This window comes from Mytilus galloprovincialis, chromosome 1 (genome assembly GCF_965363235.1).
Source record: "Mytilus galloprovincialis chromosome 1, xbMytGall1.hap1.1, whole genome shotgun sequence".
Taxonomy (NCBI): Eukaryota; Metazoa; Mollusca; class Bivalvia; order Mytilida; family Mytilidae; genus Mytilus; species Mytilus galloprovincialis.
In genome coordinates, this window is record NC_134838.1 from 16,439,536 (window position 1) to 16,462,827 (window position 23,292).

General features: G+C 30.9%; 1 protein-coding gene across 3 annotated transcripts; it reads right to left on the reverse strand.

The window, feature by feature from the left end:
- LOC143067309 (uncharacterized) lies at positions 1-23,280 on the reverse strand. 3 transcript variants are annotated; one of them, XM_076240459.1, is made up of 23 exons: positions 22,905-23,280; positions 21,788-21,922; positions 20,860-20,948; positions 20,114-20,272; positions 18,551-18,680; positions 18,153-18,221; positions 16,915-17,038; positions 16,145-16,199; positions 15,607-15,705; positions 15,022-15,178; positions 14,151-14,265; positions 13,436-13,525; positions 12,762-12,884; positions 10,794-10,996; positions 9,076-9,187; positions 7,553-7,713; positions 6,873-6,998; positions 5,693-5,813; positions 4,899-5,055; positions 4,425-4,462; positions 3,367-3,510; positions 2,834-2,885; positions 1-1,508 (listed from the first exon to the last, which is right to left on the reverse strand). In XM_076240459.1, the coding sequence occupies exons 1-23, from the start codon at positions 22,928-22,930 to the stop codon at positions 1,333-1,335; spliced, it is 2,661 nt and encodes an 886-aa protein (XP_076096574.1). In that variant the 5' UTR covers positions 22,931-23,280; the 3' UTR covers positions 1-1,332. The 3 variants fall into 3 exon arrangements, with proteins under 3 accessions (XP_076096574.1, XP_076096593.1, XP_076096583.1); XM_076240478.1 differs by lacking the exons at positions 20,114-20,272; positions 20,860-20,948; positions 21,788-21,922; positions 22,905-23,280 and adding an exon at positions 19,526-19,580; XM_076240468.1 differs by lacking the exons at positions 20,114-20,272; positions 20,860-20,948; positions 21,788-21,922; positions 22,905-23,280 and adding an exon at positions 19,106-19,172.
- Between the last annotated feature and the right edge of the window lie 12 nt (positions 23,281-23,292).

The window sequence follows — 23,292 nt, forward strand, 5'->3', positions numbered from 1 at the left end:
TAAATCTTCAACACTTTTTAATAATTCAAAAACAATAAAAAAAAAAACATGTGCATAATTATTCAATACAGTTATATAGACCTCTCTGTTCAATGTAAAAATAATTTTACTTTTTTTTCTAATAATTTGTATGCAAAGAAATATATCTGTCATACTTTAAAGCCATCTTAATAATTTTTGGACAATCTTATAATAAGCTATTCTTACTAATTGTCATACCTTGATCAAAATATTCAACAATTTGCATAGGTTAATTTAAGATCTATCTGAATTCATTCGCTCATTTTGTTAGTACATGTATTGATATTTTGGGAGAGTCAAATACGGGTTACCTGTTTTGCTGAAATGGGTAGGATAAGACACTTAAACAGTTTTTAAAATGCTGACGTTTGACCAAATGAAGCAAGGTGCTTGTAAATAATCAGAAAGGGAGAGTCTTTGGAAATGGTATCTTCCTGAGGCATAACATCTTATAAAACACTGAATATTTCTTCAAAAAATAATTTTAACGCTCTTTTGTGTTTTTAGAATTTTACAAAAAAAATGTAACCATATAAAAAAATTAATCTAGAAAATTTGTAACTACATTCTCAAATAAAAAAAAACACAATCTTAACTATATATATATATATACATCAAGTATTTTATGTTCACAATGACAAAATTTTGAATTCAATGAATAAAATTATCGAAAAATCAGTCAGACATAAAATATAGGTCAAAGTGACTGATTTAAGCAGGTGATCAACACCATGAAAGTCTTAACAACTGGTAAAGTAAATTACATGATATTTATATACTGTAAATTCAGATAATAATGGGAGTGTTTTATTAATGTGAATAATGCCACTGAGTGAGTATCGCAATAAATGTAATAAAAAAAACCATTCTGATGCATATATATCTGTATGCAGCTTTTCTAGAAATTGCAATAATTAATCTTGCATTTTTGTTGATTCTCAAAAATTTGCAATACTTTCTAAAAATACATTATCATTTTGACTAAATTGAAGATATCTATTCTTTCCTTAAAAGAACAAACAGAGAATATATCATAAGACAATAAAATAATTTAGTGGTGGATATTTAGTAATAATAAAAATAATAATATCCAGACTATCTCCCCCACCCACCCCTAATTTCTTCACCATAAAACAGTATTCTACAAAACATTTCAATTAAAAAAGTTATGAATCTTTCTAACTTTTACAATTCTGTGTTTGAGACACATTCAAAATATATTTTGGAAGAAAAACCCAGTCTTCATTCAGAGGTATGCTAGCTGCTACATTTAACATCATTAACAGTTTAACATTATAAATAAACATGATTTCATCCAACATCCATATCATTGTGTATATTGACAGTTAATGGAAGACTTCTTCCACATTCAGATCCATCAAGAACCAGTGAACTGTTACAGTCTTCTAAATCTTGACCCAAGTTACAACTGGATAAATTTACAACTGTTAAATTGTCTATAGCTCTGCCAAGCTCACATAAATACTCTGAAAAAGATCAATAGAATAATAAAATGTTTTACAGAATTGAAAAATTATAAAGAAATCAATAAAAGTGATATAAACTGACCTCTGTGGATTTTTTATTACATTTTATTCCAGAGATTCCTATTTTCATTGAATTTGGAGGTAAAAGAAAACCACAACTTTAAATTTCAACGTAATACAAATGCTCTAAAACTTAAATGCAAACATCCAAAAATATTTGCATGCCATAGTACAATTTCTTTTACCAGTCAATGTGTGTGCGAATAAGATTAAGAGCCAGTAACTGCAAAAATTGTTGATGTAATACAATCCAGCTGTTGTGGTTGATATCTTTAAAATCCTTCAATACAACTTAATACACACATTTGAAACTAACAAAAGAGAATATCAGAATTCTATATTTATACTTGATAAGATCTTCTTTTTGAAAATTTGGGAAAAGTGAAAATTTCAACAATGATAACAAAGTGATGATGGAAAAATTGACTAACATAAGAACTGAAGTACAGGTCAAAAACATTATACCATTTGAAATCTGTTGCTAACGGTAAATTTTTAAGCTTATGCTTATTGAATTTCCTTTCACTTTCTACTTAACCAAAGAAAATATTATATTGTGAGTATGAACCATGATTGTTTAAAAACAATCTGCCACTAAACTTGGCATATTTCAATAACAACTAGATGTGTCAAAGCGACATGAATGACCCCATCTCAAAAAGTTGAAAAATCTGCAATTTCAATAACACATGTGGACACAAACATGATGGTAGTCTCACACATCAAAAATCACCTCAAAATCTGGAGGCGTATAGAAAAAAAGTCTGTATAACTGTGATTTTCAACAATTTTCAAGTTGTAAATACACACAAAACTATTTTCAAAGTTGTAAATACACACACAACAATTTTCAAAGTTGTAAACCCTTAATTTAGGCAAGAATAAGCGGAGTGGACTGAAACTTAAACTTGATCTGTAACTCATCATGAGTAACTCACATACCAAAAATCAGCCCAATATCTGGAAGAGTTTAGAAAAAATGTCTGTATAACTGTGATTTTCAACAATTTATCAAAGTCTATAGACAGTTATTTCGGCAAAAATAAGCCCAGCGGAACAAAACTTAAACTTGATCTGTAACTCATCATGGTTAACTCACATACCAAAAATCAGCCCAATATCTGAAGGTGTTTAGAAAAAAACTCTGTATAATGGTTGGTTGCGGAATGACGGAATTACGGAATTTCGGAATTACGGAATTACGGAATTTCGGAATTACGGAATTTCGGACAAGGGTAAAACTATATGGCACCGACAGGACTTACCTTTTGTAACATAGCTGCCTGTAAATTCAAGAGTTGTCAGATTAGGTGAATACTGAAAAAGAGAATTGGAGAAAAATAATCTTATGGTTCTGTGAATGTCTAAATTTTCTTCCAACTCTAATACTTCAAAGTACATTCGAATTCCAAAGCGACAGTGAAATGTATGTTTTATTAAACTGCTCATCGTGCAATCTTGTTCGGGATGTTTGAAATATGTTTTATGAAATGACAGTCTGTTCATGTTTTTTATAAAGTTTTTTCAGCCTCTTTTTGAGTTGTGAGTTTTGATTCTTCCAATATTTAAGTAAATTCACGCACATCTATTAACACAGACATTCATACAAGGTCATTCAGATGTGTTGAAATAAAGAAGTTAGGTTTGTTCGCGCCAACTTGTTAATCAAGATATTCATATGGAATTCAAGTTTATCAATATACAGTTATGTGTTCTAGAATTTACAAATATTATCTAAATGATAAATATGCATTACATTTGAATAATATCTTTTAAGTGTTATAATATCCTTACTTACATGAGCTAAAACATTGGCAACATGCTGCACTTGTATCACATGTAAAACCATGGTCTTGAGGGCCAACAAGGGAGAACTATGATTAACCTGAAGCTGAGATAACTTGTTTAGCTGCAACAACATGTGATTCAGTCTAGGACATCCCTATAAGTAAACAATGATACAATAAACTGTTACAACAGAGATATGTCTCGCCTTTTTGTTATTTTGATTATGCAAATGTTGAAATCAAAACAGCAATACTTTAACATCTTACACAAGTTACGCAAATATTCAAAGTCAATAATCCATGACTGAGTTACATGGGTAAACAATCTCCATGTTACTTGTAAACTATGTAAAAGCTTCAAAGTCAATGAACCATGAAGAGGGGGTGGGGCTATATAATCTCCATGGAATTGATACTTGCAAATGCCAATAAATTTGCATACCAAATATCATTGACTTAACATTAGCAGTTCATCTCAAACTGATCTTATCACAAACTTATACATGCAAACTAAAATAAGTTTTTAAGTCATTAGACCATGACTAAGGGGGCAGAGCCAAATTATCTCCATGGAAATGAGATATGCCAATGCTTATACAACTGCATACCAAATATCATTGACCTACCACTTGTGGTTCCCCATAAACTGACCTTATCACTAACTAATGCATGTAAAATAAGCAAAAGTTTCTAAGTCATTAGACAATGACTGAGGGGGCACGGCCAAATATTCTCCATAGAAATGAGATATGCCAATGCTTATACAACTGCATACCAAATATCATTGATCTACCACTTGTGGTTCACCATAAACTAGACCTAATCACAAACTAATACATTGTTGACGTCGCCACTGACACTGGAAACAGCATACCAATGTCTCATGTATCCATGATTCCATCAAGGCGAGACAAAAAATCCATTTATAAAAACTTCAATATCACATAATATTTCTTGCCATATCTGAAGTTTATTGAAAAGGACAAATTTTTACTTCTACAAGTATTAATCATGACAACCAGTATTCTAGGACAATGAGAATGCATCAGATCACTGAAGAATTACATACCTGTATACGAAGGTATAGTAACTTTGGGCAGAAAATTTCTGTAAAATAAAAAGGTTGTATTTAAAACCATATGAGATAAAGAGATGGTATTATTTCAGTTGCAAAATCCATAAATATAAAATCCCAAGTCAGTGGTTGTTATTTGTTTCTGTATATCATATTTGTTTTTCCTGTATTTTGTGCATAAATCAAGCTGTTAGAATTCTTGTTTGAATTGTTTTACAATTTTGGGGTTTTTTATGGCTTCCCATGCAGTATGAGTTTTGTTGATTATTGAAGGTGGTAAAGTGACCTGTAATTGCTGACTTCAACATCATTTGGTCTATGGTTGACAGTTTCATCGTTGGCAATCATACCACATTTAATTTGAACTCACAAACTAACAAACTCAGTGCTGAAAAAAACTATTGTTATTGTTGCTATTTTGACCACTCAGCAACCAAGGCCAGGGCGTTAATCATTTATGAAACATACCTAATTCAACTAAATCTATGCCTTGATCAAGAGTTAATGATTCTAATTTAGGTAGTTCTAAGCATAATGCTTGCTCTTTAGGAATTGCCCGAACTTCTAGTTTGGTAAGTGTTGATGAACACGTCCTCAGTATGTCAACTCTGCTTGATGGAGTAAACTGAAAAGATAATCATTGTGTTATTTATTAAACAGATTAAACCATAAAAACATTCCATCCATAAATCATAAGAAAGTCTTTCACATATTTTAATAGCATTTCAAATAATAACTTCTTGTATTTCTATGTTTTGTATAAATGTTAATTGAATTTTCTATATGAATTTTTGAACTTATTAATGTAGAGCTTGTAATGTGTATAAACATTGTAAATTCAAAAGAAAATTTGTCCTTGGAAGGATATTCCCTATTCTTAATTTGTGTGGATCCTTTACTTTGCAAGAGGAGACACATGGTTTCTTCTCTACTCATATTTCAAACAAGAATGTGTCCCTAGTACATGGATGCCCCAATCGCACTATCATTTGCTATGTTTAGTGCACCGTGAATTTTGGGGTAAAAACTCTAATTTGGCATTAAAATTAGAAAGATCATAGGGAACATGTGAACTAAGTTTCAAGTTGATTGAATTTCAACTTCATCAAAAACCACCTTGACCAAAAACTTTAACCTGAAGTGGGACAGACGAACGGACTAATACTTAAAACTATTCAATTTCTGAAAAAATTTCAAAATTTTAAAATGAAATTTGTTAGAAACCATTTGATTACTTTGAACTGACTATACACAAAAGTTACCTTTATAAGATTATTGAGTTTGAGATGCTGAATTTTGATTGGTTTTTCCGTAGTGATTGCTTGCAGTCGTTTGAGAGCAGTAATACTGAAAGATGTCACTCCTGATGGCACTGATATACATCTGAATAAAATAATTTAAAAAAACCTAGTATACATTTGTTTAACTGAGAAACCAATTCATGAGTAAAATTTGTCTTTGGTCTTAAAAATTCTTCATGAAAATAGTGATTTTTCTTAAAATGTGCACTATTTTGACATTAGATTACTTTCAAACATGTTATTATTCATATGTAATATACCTTATTTTTCTGTAGAAAAATGTTATTTTGAAAGCAAAGTTAACTTAACCTTTTTTCTACAATGACCTTCAACCAATCTTTTTTCCTTTTAAGGTCCAATGTTGCTCTTAATGACACAGATAATGTAAAATCAAGAAGAATTAAATTTTCTTCCATACTTACTTAAAAAGGTCAAAAGAGAAATTATAACTACAAATAATACTTGGAATATGGAGAAGATGGTCTAAGATCTAAAACTTGTGTCTAATCCTATTGTCATTGTTTCTGGACAATAAAATATGTTTAAACTAAACTACTTGGAATATATCCGTTTCCTACCCTTGAATATAAGACATTGTTGATGTCTCATAGAGTATATTTTGATTATCTCCCCTTGCTGATATTTAAGAGCAGATGCTGATGATTATCTCCTCTGTAAAACCAATGGCAATGTCTAAAAGGTTATATTAACATTATCTTTCTTACTTTACTTATGATATAAGACACTGACAATCCAAGAGAGGTATATTCTTTTTATTATCTCCCCTATCTCTTACCAATGACATCTAACGCTGACAATGTCAGACTGGTAATATTTGAATTATTACCCCCCTATGAAATCAGATTGAGAATGAACTTGTCAAACAGGTTAATTTAGGATTATCTCCCTTAACCCCTAATGTAATCAGACATAATCTCCGAGTGGTTATACTTGGTCGGATTTTCATCACAATTAGAAACAATGTCTGATAATATATGGATTATCTCCCCTTTGTATCTCATCAGATCAGCTCCTAAAAATTTAAGATAGCTTAATTTTGGATCATTTCCCTTTTAATATCTATCTTATGTGCTCAAATACAATGTCAAGGCGGTAATGTTAGATTATTTCCCTTACTCACCTTATATGATCAGAAACAGACAATGTTAGACAGGTAATATTTGGATTATCTGTAAAAAGACGATGTAATGTCACATCATCAAGTGAATTACACTTATTAATAGCTAGCTCTGTCATCTTTGGACATCTACAATGTAAAATACATCATCAAATCAACTTTTAAATAATATAAATTTTTTATTTGTAAAAATCAATTCTACTAATATACATGGGTATATGTGTTCTATTGGCTTCACTTCTTATAATCTCTACATTGTTTTCAAGAAATTTGCCAAAATGACAAAACTCATTCAATATTTAAAAGGGGAACTTATGAAAGATAATTGGAATGAACCATACAGTTGCATATATCTCATATCAGTGAAGAATATCAGATTTCTCATTCCTCAGTCACACTGAAGATACATTGAAAATGTTGCATTGTTCAAAAGTTTTGAATTTTGAACAAGTGTGTTAACAACAAAGTATTTATAAGCTACATGTACTAATAATAAGTATAATGTTGCTCTCATGGGTGAAACAACAGTAGGAAGAAGAAATAATATATTTTGTAAAGAAAAATGTCAATATCAGGAATCATCCGTGATATTGCTAGTTTTCAATTTAAAACTGTCAATTAAACAATTAAATCAATTGCATATCACATAATGTTTTTCTCTGGTAAATTGATTTTAAACTTACTTGAGAGACATGGTATGAGAAGGTTGGGTACAAACTCCTGACAGACTAAGATCTGACAATGTTGCTGATAATAATGTAAAATGAGCAAAGTTACATCCAGTTACATCCAGTTTGAGCAAGTTAACATCCACAACATTGAAGTAATTTATCATACTGCACCACTGAAATCAACAAGAATGTGTCCATAGTACACGGATGCCCCACTCGCACTATCATTTTATGTGTTCACTGGACCGTGAAATTGGGGTCAATACTTTAATTTGGCATTAAAATTAGAAAGATCATATCATAGTTAACATGTGTACTAAGTTTCAAGTTGATTGGACTTCAACTTCATCAAAAACTACCTTGACCAAAAACTTTAACCTGAGCTTCACACTATCTTCTTCTTTGTTCAGTGGACCATGAAATTGGGGTCAATACTTTAATTTAACATTAAAATAAGAAAGATCATATCATAGGGAACATGTGTATGATTGGACTTCAACTTCATCAAAAACTACCTCGACCAAAAACTTCAACCTGAAGCGGGACGAACGAACGGACGAACGAACGGACGAACGGAGGCACAGACCAGAAAACATAATGCCCCTCTACTATCGTAGGTGGGGCATAAAAATATAAAAATCTTTTTAAAAAAGAAAAAGTCCTAAGTCAGGAACCTAAAGTTCAGTGGTTGTCGTTTGTTGATGTGGTTCATAAGTGTTTCATGTTTCTCATTTTTAATATAGATTAGACTTGGTTTTTCTGTTTCAATGGTTTAACACTAGTCAGTTTTTGGGCCCTTTATAGCTTGCTGTTTGGTGTGAGCCAAGGCTCCGTGTTGAAGATTGTTCTCTTGACCTATAATGGTTTAGTTTTACAAATTGTGACTTGGATGGAGAGTTGTCTCATTGGCACTCAAACCACATCTTCTTATATCTAATTAAGATAGTTTGAATGATCTGATGATTTAACAATCATCTATGAACACTTATTTCTATCTAAAACGGTGTAATTTCTAATTTAATAAATCATTCATTTAATCAAGTTAAAGTCTGTCAGGTAATACATGATGGCTGAAATTTCATTACTATATCAACTCCCATGCAGAGTTATTGGTCTTTGACTCTTTGCTCTCAAGGACAGATAACTCTGTATGGGAGATTGTTACCATATAAGGAACACTATGGAAAGGATTATCAATATTCTAAAAACTGTAGTTTTTGGCAGCATTCCAGCAATAAAGATGTTTACAATGTTAGATCACTGCAAAATGACTTGAGTGTTAAAAAAATATACCAAGAAACCACAACTGTATTACAAAAAGTCTTACAAGAAAAAATACTGGCCAATCATGAAAGCTTCAGGAAAATTGATTTTTTAGAATGAGAATTTTTGTGAAAAAAGCACAAGGCTGTTTGAAATATGACATGATACATACACTTCGAATTAGAATGTAGATATTTAAAAAGTTAAGGCATACATTTGTAAAATCTTTCATAAGGAAAAAAAAAAACATACAATATAACTATTTATAATACCTTTAAAGTCATCATTTTCAGGTTGCTCATGCTATGGACTTTAACTGTTGACAGATGATTACAACTTTCAACTGTCAAGGTAGATAACTGCTTCAAGTTTCGAAAGTGTAGTCTATAAAGAAATATATTTATAGTGCCTAACAAGATTTTGTGAGGTAGACGAAATTGACCTTAAAAAGATCGTATTGACTTTTTTGCTCTAAAATTAGGTAGATCGGACATATTTTGACTTTATTTAATGACTTTCTTAGTTTGGGATTAATTGTAATTAGCATGTTCCAATGAGACTGAAAAATGTTGTTTTTTTGTAAGATGAATAATTATTTTACCTGGCGTAGCCGTGTGTAAAGTGTATTTCGGCATTTCACTCCGAAAAATGACTTGTTGATTGGAATAAAACGTCTTATTTGTAAACTTTTTCTGTTTTTCTCCGCAATTGACTATTAAGAAATAATCTATTTACTGTGTATTTTCAAAATTTTGTGAAAATAGGAGAATTGGCATTTCTTACCTTTCATACCTATACTTTCATTGATAAAACATAACATGGACTCATCCAGTGTCCAGTTTGAAGGTCATTTTAGTTACTGTATGCACGTTCTGATTTAATCAATAGTCATGTATGAAAAGTATAAACAGTTTGAAGGTAAACTAATAAGAACTTAACCCAATCAAATTGCGTAATATTTAATAACAATGACCGGTCCACATTATAATAAGTAATAGGGGTAAACTGGGTAGGGAGAAAATGTAAGATATTCAAAATTTATTTATTTGCGATAACGAATAAAAATTTGTCAACCAAACGTTTTGTTATAATTTTATTAACATTTCGTTCTGTATTGGTACAGTTTTTTTTTATATTTCATTTATATATTTAAGGCCGTACAAAGTTTGGGCTTCAAAAGTCCACATAATTATTGACTATTTACAGAAAATTTATCCTTTTAAAACATAAAATGTTTCCAAAACAATACGTTTCTACAAAGTAAAATCATTTCTCAAAACACTGCAAAAAATTTCATTTCGATTGGTACAGGAGCATTGTCATAAAGTGTGTTGAAATAAACAGTGGTATAGCAAACATCGAATTCCCTCACAAAATCTTGTTAGGCACTATAACAAACTATATCATTGCAAATATAACTAGATAAGTAAAATATACGTTAAGACCCCACTAGCGAATAAAGCAAAATTTGATGCATCATTAGCCACACCTCAGTGTAACCTTCATAAATAGAGGTTGCAAAAGTTAAATGAATTTATATTGGTTAGGCACAAAGAAACAATATAACACCATATACATGTATTGATATTCAAAATAAAATAGGGCATACACAAAAGATTTAGTTTGGCAGGAAAAATCTGGCTTGTTCATAGTCATATCAATTTGGATGGACAGAAGAATCTGGCGTAGAGTTGTTCCAATACACCTTATCGCTATTTGGAAATCTGTTCTGGATGACCAGAGAATCTGTGTCGCTTCTTTTAACGTCATACAACAATCACTTTTCAATTGTGCTGTCAGATATTTTTTATTGTGACTTCAAAATTTTAACAGAACCTTTGTGATGTCAAGTAATGGTGGACAAATAGCATTCAGATGTATGGCAATCTTTTTCTTTTTATACAACCTTACATTTTGTTTTACTTAATTTTTTGGGGTCAGAAAAATGGGATGTTTTTTTCACATATTTTTGGCTCATATCTATACTTACTCCTTAAGACAGGCACAATTTTTCAACTGAACGTCTGTCAGATTTTTAAAATAAGACAGGGAATCACACAAAAGATTTCCTTGAATCCCTGGTACATGTTGTAGAACTAGTGTCTCTAAACCTGGTACCCCTACTCTACCCTTGAATGGAGTATAGTCACCTATATCTCTTATAAGAGTTTCTAATCCCTGAACTCCATGATTCTGAAAATATTTGATTAACGTTTAAAGGTCTGATTTTAAATGATATGTAAGGTTTCAAAACACAAGAGAGATGAAATTAAATACCTGATTTTTCTCAATTAGAAATACATGTAGTCATAAATTTCTATACTTTTGTAAACATTTCTACAAAATCATCCTCATGACAATGTATTACTCTATTTGCTACAATTGCCTGACGTTAGCATTCCAAAGATGAGAACAATATTTTGTGATTTTTCTTGAATTATGAAATTGAAACCAAAATAATACTATTTACTTATTAGCCTTACTTTCCATCACAAGTTACGGTATTTAAATATGGGACAGAAAACCTATATTACAGTATGATTAGCTTTTAATTTATATGTATCAATTTTTTTATGTATATTTCTTTGTGTGACAGCAAGGCATTGTTTTATTGCTAAAAACTTCACCATAGACAGGCCGTAACTAGGGTTCCAATTCATGGGTTGCAGGGGTTTGGGGGCCGCCAATTGACGCCCCCATAAGAGGGGGGTCTGGGGGGCTTTGTATATTTTTTTTCAGTAAAATGGCTAAAAATGACCCGTTTTCCTTCAATTTCCTTACTTTAAGACTCATCAGTATTGATTGAACCTGGAAGCAATTTTTATGCAAAAACAAACTGAGATCGCTGTTCGGGTTGAGCTAAGGCTCCGTGTTGAAGGCCGTACTTTGAACTATAATTATTAACATTAATTACATTGTGACCGCCGATTTTTTCCTCAATAAAATGGCTAAAAATTACCAGTGTTTCCTCAATAAAAACATACAATTTTGTCTTCTGAAAATGTTTTATTGAAATTTTAATTGGCGGTAAATGCAAGATGAATCTTCCTGTTTCTAATCAAATCTCATCTTTTTAATGCTGCTTCTGCTTTACCTCGCTCTACATTTTTATTACGGTATACATGGAGTAATGCCAAACCACAAAGACGATCTTCTGTCATTGTAGCTCAATCTGCATCATGTCTTCAAGGGTCAGAGAGCAGAGAAAGATCTCTCACACGCACATGAGCCGACAGGCAGTGTCAAAACTTATCTGGCAACGTCCACTTGTATTTTTGTCCATCTAATGAGTTAAGCCCTTTTCAGCTGATTTTTATAGTTCGTTCTTATGTTGTACTGTTATGCCACTGACCCAGGTTAGGGGAGGGTTAGTATTCCTGCTAACATGTTTAACCCCGCCACATTATGTATGTATGTGCCTGTCCCAAGTCAGGAGCCTGTAATTCAGTGGTTGTCGTTTGTTTATATGTTACATTTTTGCTTTTCATTAATTTTTTGTACATAAATAAGACTGTTAGTTTTCTCGTTTAAATTGTTTTACATTGTCATTTTGGGGCCTTTTATAGCTGACTATGCGGTATGGGCTTTGCTCATTGTTGAAGGCCGTACAGTGACCTATAATTGTTAATTTCTGTCTCATTTTGGTCTCTTGTGGACAGTTGTCTCATTGGCAATCATACCACATCTTTTTTATAATTAATACGATATGGCCATTTGGATACACATCAGTCCACTTTCGATCAAAATCCGGAAAATGACAGATATATCACGTATTATGATAAGGCATGGTTAAAAACTGTAAACTTGTATTGCTTATTATATAAATTCAAGTTCTTCTTGAACATATTGTCAAGATTTCCTTTTATTACTTCAAAAAAAAAAATTTGGTGTAGAAAATTCAGGGGAGGCAGTAACTCAACTGCCTCAGTGGTAGTTACGGCCCTGATATTAGAATTACCTTTTTCTCCCCAAACAGCAATCCGTCCATTAGGTGTTGTTCTGTTAACCCTGAGCACTTGTCACATGTCAATGTCTTTAAAGTAGGAACGTTCAGAGCTAGGCAAGACATGATTTTATTTGTCTAAAATATATTACATTTGATCACAAATAACAAATGTGTGCATTTAATTTCCAAAAATATATACTAGTATTGCAATATAAAAGTAAGACTTTCACAAACGAAGCCAGTATACAATTAAAATAGACAAATATTTAAAAAATAAATCATATTTCATTCAAATTCAAATAATAGAATTAAAGCACACTATCTACAGTTTTTGTTTGCATCATACAACTATGTGTCCCAAGTTGGTGTTATGTTGATTTTCTTTGCATTTAAATAAGACCTGTCTATATATATTCTTCAAAACACTATAATCTGCATGTGTTGTCATAAAAAATACAAACTTATTTTGTCTAATTTTTTTTAGATTGAATTATTTGCATTTCATCCTTTCAAACATGTCAACACTATATAATTTCATACCTGAGTAACTTTCAGTAAGGTATGAAAATGAGTATCATCATCCGAACTCACTTCAGTTATCACGAAGTAATATACAGAAGTTTCTTAAAAGACCCCCTTTCTACCAATTTCAGTATTCCTAAAATAGTAACCAAATACTAACAAACCTTAAAACATATGGTGGTTAAATCTACTGAATTAATTTCTGTGTTTGTCAAGTGGTCACCTCCAAACACAAAGGAATTCAGGCTTGGAAACTGAAAACAGATAAATATGATAAATTAACAAACAAAAAAATACCAAGTACCAATACTACTGGTAAGTTATATCAATTCAAAATCAAAAGATTTTTAAATGAATGCTAATAATTACATGTTTAACTGACAAATGTGTATAAAAAGCTAAATACAAATTTTAAACACTCTCCTCTCTGTTAACTCTCCAAAATGGCTACAATTTTGGCAAATTGTAAAACATTTTTTTCCAGTCAAGAATATTCTCCTTTCATGTTAGCTACATTAAAATTTCAACAACATTTTTTTAGCTCCAATTTCTAATCCTAGTGATTGATTTAGATATTTCTTGTTTCGGTCATTATAATATGGCAGAAAATCTCTTCATTGGATGCTCAAAATATAACAAAAAAAATTAACTGATTAAAAAAAAACATATTAAGGGGCCAGCTGAAGCATGAAGTCAGGTGCGGTATTTTCTCGCTGTATTGAAGACCCATTGGTGGCCTTCAGCTGTTTTCCACTCTTTGGTCAGGTTATTGTCTCTTTGAAAGTGCTCTTCGACAAATTCCCCATTTCCATTCTCAATTCTATATACCACATCTTCTTATTCTGATAATTTTATTTATGTCTGAATATAAAAAACTACCTCCTGTATTATGGTATCAATCTCTGCTGAATTCATTTTGTTACATCCACTCATGTTAATATAGTCTACACAACTCTTAATAGTTATACCAATCAAAAACTGATGAGCAGTTAAACTGAAAATAAAAAATAACCACACTCATAAAAACAAATTCAATTCACATGTGTAAGAATTTTGAACAAAATCATTTATTGACTAAGAAACACTAAAACTGTTGACACAGAGTTATGTCTAGTCTTTAAGTATTTTGATAGTATAAAGCAAATGTTAAAATAAATATGGCAATACTTTACCATGTAAACAATACAAAAGATTCAAAGTCAATAGATCATGACTGAGAGAGCAGGGCCAAAAAAACAAGTGGTTATCCATAATCTGACCTAATCACAAACTAATGTAAACAGTGCAAAAGTGTCATGGTCAATCGTCCCTGCCTGTGTGGGGGCAGGGCTGAATATTTTTTATGGAAATGATATTTGCTTATGCTAATAACAAACACCTTTGACATACCACTTGTGGTTCCCCACAAACTGACCTTTTCACAAATTAATACACCCTGGTCCCCAACCCACTATTGGAAACAGCCAATCTAAGTCTCTGAGGCAAAATAAAAGTGATACACTATAAAATATCTATATAAAATAAAAGTGATACACTATAAAATATCTATAGACAGAAATAGCTGATCTACAGATGCCTGACTAAATCTGGAAAAAAGGAGAGGGAAATAAGAAATTAAACTAGTAATAATACTGTAAATTGAAATGTCTACTATTATTAAAAAAATTTATAAAAATAAATATACGATTGAAACAAATTTGTTTTCTAAATGAATTCGAGAAATTAACAGCTATATAAAAAAATGAAATACCTTTTACAACCAGAAATATCTATTGACTTGAGGACAGGACTGTCAACACCTATCAAAGCTAGATTTTCACAACCAGACAAGTTTATTTCAGATAGCCTGACATCATAGAAATTCACAGACTTTAAATTTTCACATTTAGTAATCTGGAAACAATGCACTGCAAAAAAATTAATTAATATATCATTAGTTTTCAATCTAACATACAATATAACAGCTCACATTATATATTTTATGATTTTATCTACTGGGGATTCGTTATTGATTCTGGGATACCTATTTTTGTGGTTTTTATTGGCTTTTGTGAACAGCAAATTTAAATGAGTGGATTACACAAAACTTGTACCCGCTTTTCGTAAATTTTGATAGAAATTAACTAAGTTTCAATGTCTTGAAAAATGAGAATAGATCCCTCATATAGTTCTTTAATAGCCAGTGCACAATTTCAACATATGTGCAATCTTCCTTCAGAAGGTTCAGGAATCTGGGTTGAATATTGTAGAAGTTGGATTACACAAAATAGTAATAATGATTTACATAACAATATGTGGCTAAGGTATTTCAATCATTATTATAACTAAAACTTACATTTTGGGGCCCACATATTTACATGAAGTACTTGTGGACAATCTTTTACTTTCAAACTCTCTAAATGCTCCATCTTTTCAAAATTTACTTCTCTCATATCTGTGAAAGAAATCAACAAATTAGTTTCTGTACATAGTTTTTTTGGATGTTGTATTTTAACTGATTTTGATATGGAAAGAGCGATTAGGTCAGGTGTAAAAATATAATATTAACAGTTTTTGGAACATCTCTTGACTTGTCCATAAGGTATGGATGTGGTTAAATTTGTAAGATGCTAGAGTGCAATCTCTCTGAATGATGGATATAATTTTGGACTAGTACTGTACATTACACACACAAAAGATTTAACAAAAAGACTATATTAAGGGCATTTTTTTTTTTATATATAAGACAAAATGTTATAAAGAATTAATAGAGGAACTTAATTGTGGTCTGTGGTCATATTACCTTGAAAGATACTTTATACAAATTACAAAGTTTAGTTGTGTCATTGATGTACATCTATGGTTGTGTATACATTGATATACAAATAACATACCTGGCTGAGAATATAATTTCAAAGTTTTAAGAGTATTCATACCACTCTTTTCTGTCTGAAATGTAATAAAAATATATGTCAGTAACTATGTTTCTATGAATTATTCAAATGTAGTGTCACAGTTACATTAAGTGGTTATCATTCCAGGAAGATTTTGTTTTTGAATTAAACTGTCTATATAATTTACTATACCTTTTGATTTGATGTATCATTTTACAACTTCATTTAACACAAATAAATATTTGTTATTTAAAAAAAATGATGTTAATGACAGATAGTTTCTGATTAATGTATTCATAACTTGTCTCAACCCAAAGACATTTGGATATTGAAATGTTGTTGAGACACTTTGGATATGGTTGACCACTTAATGGTATTTTGTGGTTGTTGAGGCTCTTTTGCTTTACTGTATACCCCAAATGTCCTTTTATTGACAATTGCTACATATAAAAAATAGGAACATGTAAAGATTTTGTATTTTTCATGTATTTTTTCTACATAATCATACTGGAATCCTAAAATAAGAAATGCAGGTACATGTATTGTCATACTATACCTCTACTCATAATTCAAAGTATCAGGAAGCAGAAAGTAATTATCTGACAGACCCAAGAAGTCCTCCCACTTTACAACTCATCATTATCAAACCCCTGACTAGATATGAAGTCATTCTTTTCATTAGTTTCTGAGAAAAGTGTGACAAACAGACAGAAGGTGTGATTGCAATATAGCCCCATTTATATTTGGGGCATAATATTGTACATACTTACATTTGGTATACTGTTAGGGAATCCTTGAAGAACTACATTATCAATCAAACATAGATGTTCTAACTGTACACAACTTTTTAACAATGTGGATACATTCGCTTTAAATAACTCACAGGACTCAATTCTGAAATACAGTTATCATTCTAGTAAATTTATCATCCAAGTAATACAATCCATGAGTTTTAATTCTGCAAAATAAGTAATGCAAATTATACAACCTATGAGTTCCATTTCTGTAAAAATAATCAATAAAATCCATGAGTTGTAATTCTGTAAAAAAAATATAATCCAATGTCAAATGAATGTAATCTTTAACTTTCTTAAATTTTCTATGTGCAATATCTGGTGCATCAACCTATGCAGAAGCCCTTGCTAAATGTTGTATACTGCAACTGTGCTATTTGCTGGTCAAATTGCATTGACCGAATATTCATTTGTGAAATACATTCCCAGATGGTATATTGCCCTGTTTTATGACGTTGACAATACATTTCTGTAGAATTTTCTTCATGTCAATAAACATTCTAATGCAATTTGGATGTAATGGTTTTTTTCATTGGCTAAAAGTTGCCTTCATATCCACAGTTGACCAGGCGTAACTAAGGAGGGACCCGCATTTTGAATTGATTGAATCAACAAATGTTCGTTTACTACTATATAATCGAAAATAAAACAACACCTACCTCGAATTCGCCGTTTTAATGTAATTTTGTCCAAATTTGAAGCATCCAGGTAACGTAATAACCTCCAGTTTGTAAGTTTTCATTTGTATGGCGTCACGTTTAGCCATGACGTCTTTGTGCCAAAATCATTTATGAAGTTTCACGGATTTTTTTCTATTTGTCAAATTTAGACATTTTGTCAGGTTTTATTGTATTTTTTTCTATTTGTAATGCATTAGAATCGAAATAACAGTACTGTAGTTGAAGAGTTGCCACCGTCAATTTTGATTTGACGTTTGCAAATCTCATTTTTACTGTCTCCACTATGCGTCACCAGTAAAACTGCATTTGCGACCGTCAAATCTACAATTGACGGTGGCAACTCTTCAACTACAGTACTGTTATTCCTTAAATACAAGTTTGCAGAATTTTATGTTGTCTGCTGCAAATTAAAAATTAGCTGTTTTTACCCAAGACATTTCTTGAAAAGTTATAGGAGTTGCAGTATATAATAAATAACAATACATTGTCTCGAAATATAACCTTATATTTATATTGACAAAAGATTATTCATACCTTATATCCTTCAGAGCCAGAACTTTCCCTTCATCTTTATGTTTTATCATAGGAATCACATTTGTGCATCTGTAATATAAAATAAATTAAGACTTAAAAAAACATTTACAATCCTTCAAATGGTTTTTCAGATAGACAATATCCTTTAATTATCCAAAAGTTAAAGTTACTGAAGTAATGTATCAAAGCAAATGAAGGCAGTTAAATTTATAAAATAAATTCATAGGTCATGGTTCCAAGATAAGACCGTTTACAGTAAATTATTGAATTCAATTGCCATATCCATGTTCATTTTTACTTTGTATGTGGTATTTCTATGATATATAACTTGCTTTTGCATTTAAAAAGTCTAATTGCTGGCAAAAATTTCATATAAATAAGTGAAATCATCTACTTACCTTATAATATGAAGTTGACTTAGTTGTGGAAGATAGGTCAGTATATTTACAATTCCTTCATTACTAATGAAGTCATTATCTGTTAGAGTGAAGCTCTGCAACTGTTCACATTTGGTACATATTGCATTTACTGAAAAAAAAAGTATTTTTTCATTATCTGTGATATAAAGGGTTCTTACCAAATAAATATAAAAGGTTCAAAATATATAGTGGTCAATTAACATTTCTAGGATTAGATAAAATATCGAAGTCTGAACCATAAAAAAAATATTATAAAAAGGTTAAATTTTTTACATATTGTTTTCTGATTATAACTTGGAAAACGGAGCTTTTCTATAGAGTTCATTAAAATTGTTTAAAATTATTTTTTTATGTCTATTTCTTATGGAATGCAAAATCTTTATCCTGACTCTAATAAGAGTTCAATAGTTACCTGACTGTTCAAGTAATAGTTAATAATGTATTACCCAAATTATCAGTTAATTCTCCCATTGACAAACTTGTCCATAGTGTATAGACTTGGACAATGCTGTAAGACTTCCAGTAATGTATTACCTGAATTATCAGTCAATTCAACCATTGACAAGTCCATAGTGTATAGACTTGGACAATGCTGTAAGACTTCCAGTAATGTATTACCTGAATTATCAGTTAATTCTCCCATTGACAAGTCCATAGTGTATAGACTTGGACAATGCTGTAAGACTTCCAGTAATGTATTACCTGAATTATCAGTTAATTCTCCCATTGACAAGTCCATAGTGTATAGACTTGGACAATGCCGTAAGACTTCCAGTAATGTATTACCTGAATTATCAGTTAATTCTCCCATTGACAAGTCCATAGTGTATAGACTTGGACAATGCTGTAAGACTTCCAGTAATGTATTACCTGAATTATCAGTTAATTCTCCCATTGACAAGTCCATAGTGTATAGACTTGGACAATGCCGTAAGACTTCCAGTAATGTATTACCTGAATTATCAGTTAATTCAACCATTGACAAGTCCATAGTGTATAGACTTGGACAATGCCGTAAGACTTCCAGTAATGTATTACCTGAATTATCAGTTAATTCAACCATTGACAAGTCCATAGTGTATAGACTTGGACAATGCCGTAAGACTTCCAGTAATGTATTACCTGAATTATCAGTTAATTCTCCCATTGACAAGTCCATAGTGTATAGACTTGGACAATGCTGTAAGACTTCCAGTAATGTATTACCTGAATTATCAGTCAATTCAACCATTGACAGGTCCATTGTGTATGAACTTGGACAATGCCGTAAGACTTCCAGTAATGTATTACCTGAATTATCAGTCAATTCTCCCATTGACAGGTCCATTGTGTATGAACTTGGACAATGCTGTAAGACTTTCAGTAATGTATTACCTGAATTATCAGTCAATTCAACCATTGACAGGTCCATTGTGTATGAACTTGGACAATGCTGTAAGACTTCCAGTAATGTATTACCTGAATTATCAGTCAATTCAACCATTGACAGGTCCATTGTGTATGAACTTGGACAATGCCGTAAGACTTCCAGTAATGTATTACCTGAATTATCAGTCAATTCAACCATTGACAAGTCCATTGTGTATAGACTTGGACAATGCCGTAAGACTTCCAGAAGAAATCTGTCAGCAGGAGTGGTCTCCTCTTCTCTAAACTTTCGTGCATTCTCTGATGAAACCACATTAGTTAACTTTAATATTCCTGTAAAAATAAAATTATGTAAAAACAAACTACTACAAATTCAGAATTTTATTAATGTGAATAACTTGACTGTAGCAAAAACAAGAAAACACATTCTGGTATCTGATATATATTGTATGCAAATTTTTCCTACAGCTGCAATAATTGATCTCACATTTTTGTCATTTCTTTAAAAATCGTAATAATAGATGCAGTATTTTCAAAATTTACAGCAACTAATAAAAAATAAATAATGGTAATAATATGCTTATTATTTAACTCTTAATTTCATAAGGATTGAACGCTCCTTTTATAAATTTTAAAAGATAATAATTAAAGCATCGATAGTGTAAACATTTTTAATGTGAAGTAACTCATCTTCATACAAAATGTCCTTCTGCTGACACTTTAATACCCCAATGAAATTTTAAAGAGAAGCATTTATTTCTTATCAATACAACTTACATAATTGTTGTAAATTTTAATTTCTCAGTATGAAGGGAAACACACAATTTGCAGAAAGATATTTACCTATTTGAGGACATCTTTTTGCAACATCTAGAACTTTAAAGTCTAATGGAATCATACTTAAGTCTAGAGATATTTACCTATTTGAGGACATCGTTTTACAACATCTAGAACTTTAAAGTCTAATGGAATCAAACATCTACTGAAGTCTAGAGATTTTAGCTGTAGCCTGTTAATAGATCATGTTTCAAAATTATCTGACAAAAATATTAACATCAACAATCATAAATATTAGTCAAGAATTAATAGTGAAAAATGCTGTGGATTCATTGTTATGTGTCAGAACCAATTCACATAGATTTCCTGAATGTAAGTTACCCATCAATTTAAATGTTCAATGCAGTAATTTCCTATAACTTTGTAAGCAACTAAGTTGACCAAAACTTCAACTTGCTAGCATTAGGATACTAGTAACAGCTTTACTAATGTAAAACTTTTCAGCAAAAGCTAAATGGAAGAATATCAAGAAAGGAATAGAAAGTCAATTAATCAAAGAAGGATAACAGAAAAACATAGTCATGCATAGGTAAACAAAAAACTGCCAGCAAAACATTTCAGAGGAGAACAAATCTTGAGCAATTCCAATATAACCAGATTTTGCAGGGTATTTATTTATCCAGCACATCCAAACTGACACTCCTTTTTAGAATGAGTTCCTCTGTTGGATGGGAGGAATCCAGGTGACCTCTATACTATACCAATGTCAAGCCTTTTGGTTGTAAACTGCTAGAAGTCTAGGTATAAACAAAAATCTGTCCGTATGGTATGGGTACTTCTCATTGTTGAAGGCCTTATGGTTGCCTAATATGCTTACATCAACTTCATTTGAACTTTGACAATGGTACTACATATTCTTAAATTATATGAATGTTTCAGTTGCATGTAGATTAGCAAATTCTCAGACAAGTCTTATGAAGACGAAATGTGTGTCTTGCGTATCAAATTATAAGTCTGGTACCTTTGATAACTATTATCACTGGTATAACATTTAAATGAAATTTGCCTTACCATATAGTTGCTTTATCACACAATTGGTTGAATCTCCTACATGTCTGACTAATGTGGAAAATATCTTGCCACGTCAAATGTTTACAGATCTCAAATATAACACCTGATGGAAGATACTCAAGCAAGATGTTTGACCTAAATTATAAATTGTAGATTGAGCTTTATGTTAAAATAGTTCTATATTTAAAGAATATGTAATCATTTGTATAAACCACTAATTTGAATGTTACTATTTTATATATGACTTGAAATATATACAGACCTGGATAAATCGTCATTATTAGATTGCATGCGCTTGTTCATCTTTTTAAAGATATATATTTATGTTTATTGTTAATATAGGATAACATAGATATAGAAAGATGTGGTATGAGTGCCAATGAGACAAGATAACATGCTTTATAACAAGTCTGTGTATTGTTAATTGTTTCTTTCAGAATTTTTTTCTGATTTGAATATATTAATCATGTTAAATAAGTATGTTAATAATAAAAAAAAATGAGAATGTTTTAAGTTAAAAAAAAATGAACATTGTAAGCTAATATTAAAAAAGTCCTTTAAGCATGTTAACCAATCATTTAAAACATTCCCAAAATGATATTTTTTCAACACCACCATTACATTGAAAAGTGAATGGAGCAAGGATACATTTTCAATAATAAATATCATAATTTTTCATCATAATCCTCAGCAATTTTTGTTTGAAATTGAGTAATATTTTTGTTTACAAATTCCCAAATTGTCACACATTATGGTAATAATTATATAAATAGTCTACTTCTGCTTTGGGATCTTAAGTGAAGTGAATGAAACTTTGTGGAAAAAAAAAACAATCTGTTCTATGCAGACAAATCCTTCTTGAATCACAAAAAAGCTATAAATTGGATTGGTTTGAAGCTGCATCTGACGAGTCCTGTGGAATTGCCGCCAACTAATATCACAAAATAAATTTAGGGAGCTCATTAGATATCGTCTGTCTTAAATTATGGAATGTGTATGAAAGTCAAAAAGACAGCAATTTAAAAACAAAACATAAAAAAGACAGTATTTTTCTATCAACATCAAGTGTTTACACTAAACAAATCCAATGTGTAATTACAAAAAAAATAGTGTTTACCATTCATTTTTGTCTGTTCCTTCCATATTCTACTACCCGCTGATTAAAGATGATTTGCTAAAGAACATTATGTTTATTCAGTTTGTTATTCTGTACAACTTGCAAAATTGGCAAACTGAAAGTAGATCAGAGTACCACAGAAGCTTACATGCAGCGTAAATGTATTATTCATGTATAACATTTGAATGTTATGATTTATGCTGTAAAATATGATTTCTAAAAGCACGAAAATATATTTTTTAAACAGTGATACCGAACAGTTTTACTGATTTAGGACCATTTTAATAAAATTGCTTTCCCGTGTGCGTTTTATTTTTCTAAAACGAAAGTAGACATATTCATACGCTATGAATATTATTTCTACCCGACAACAAACAACAGCAAATAT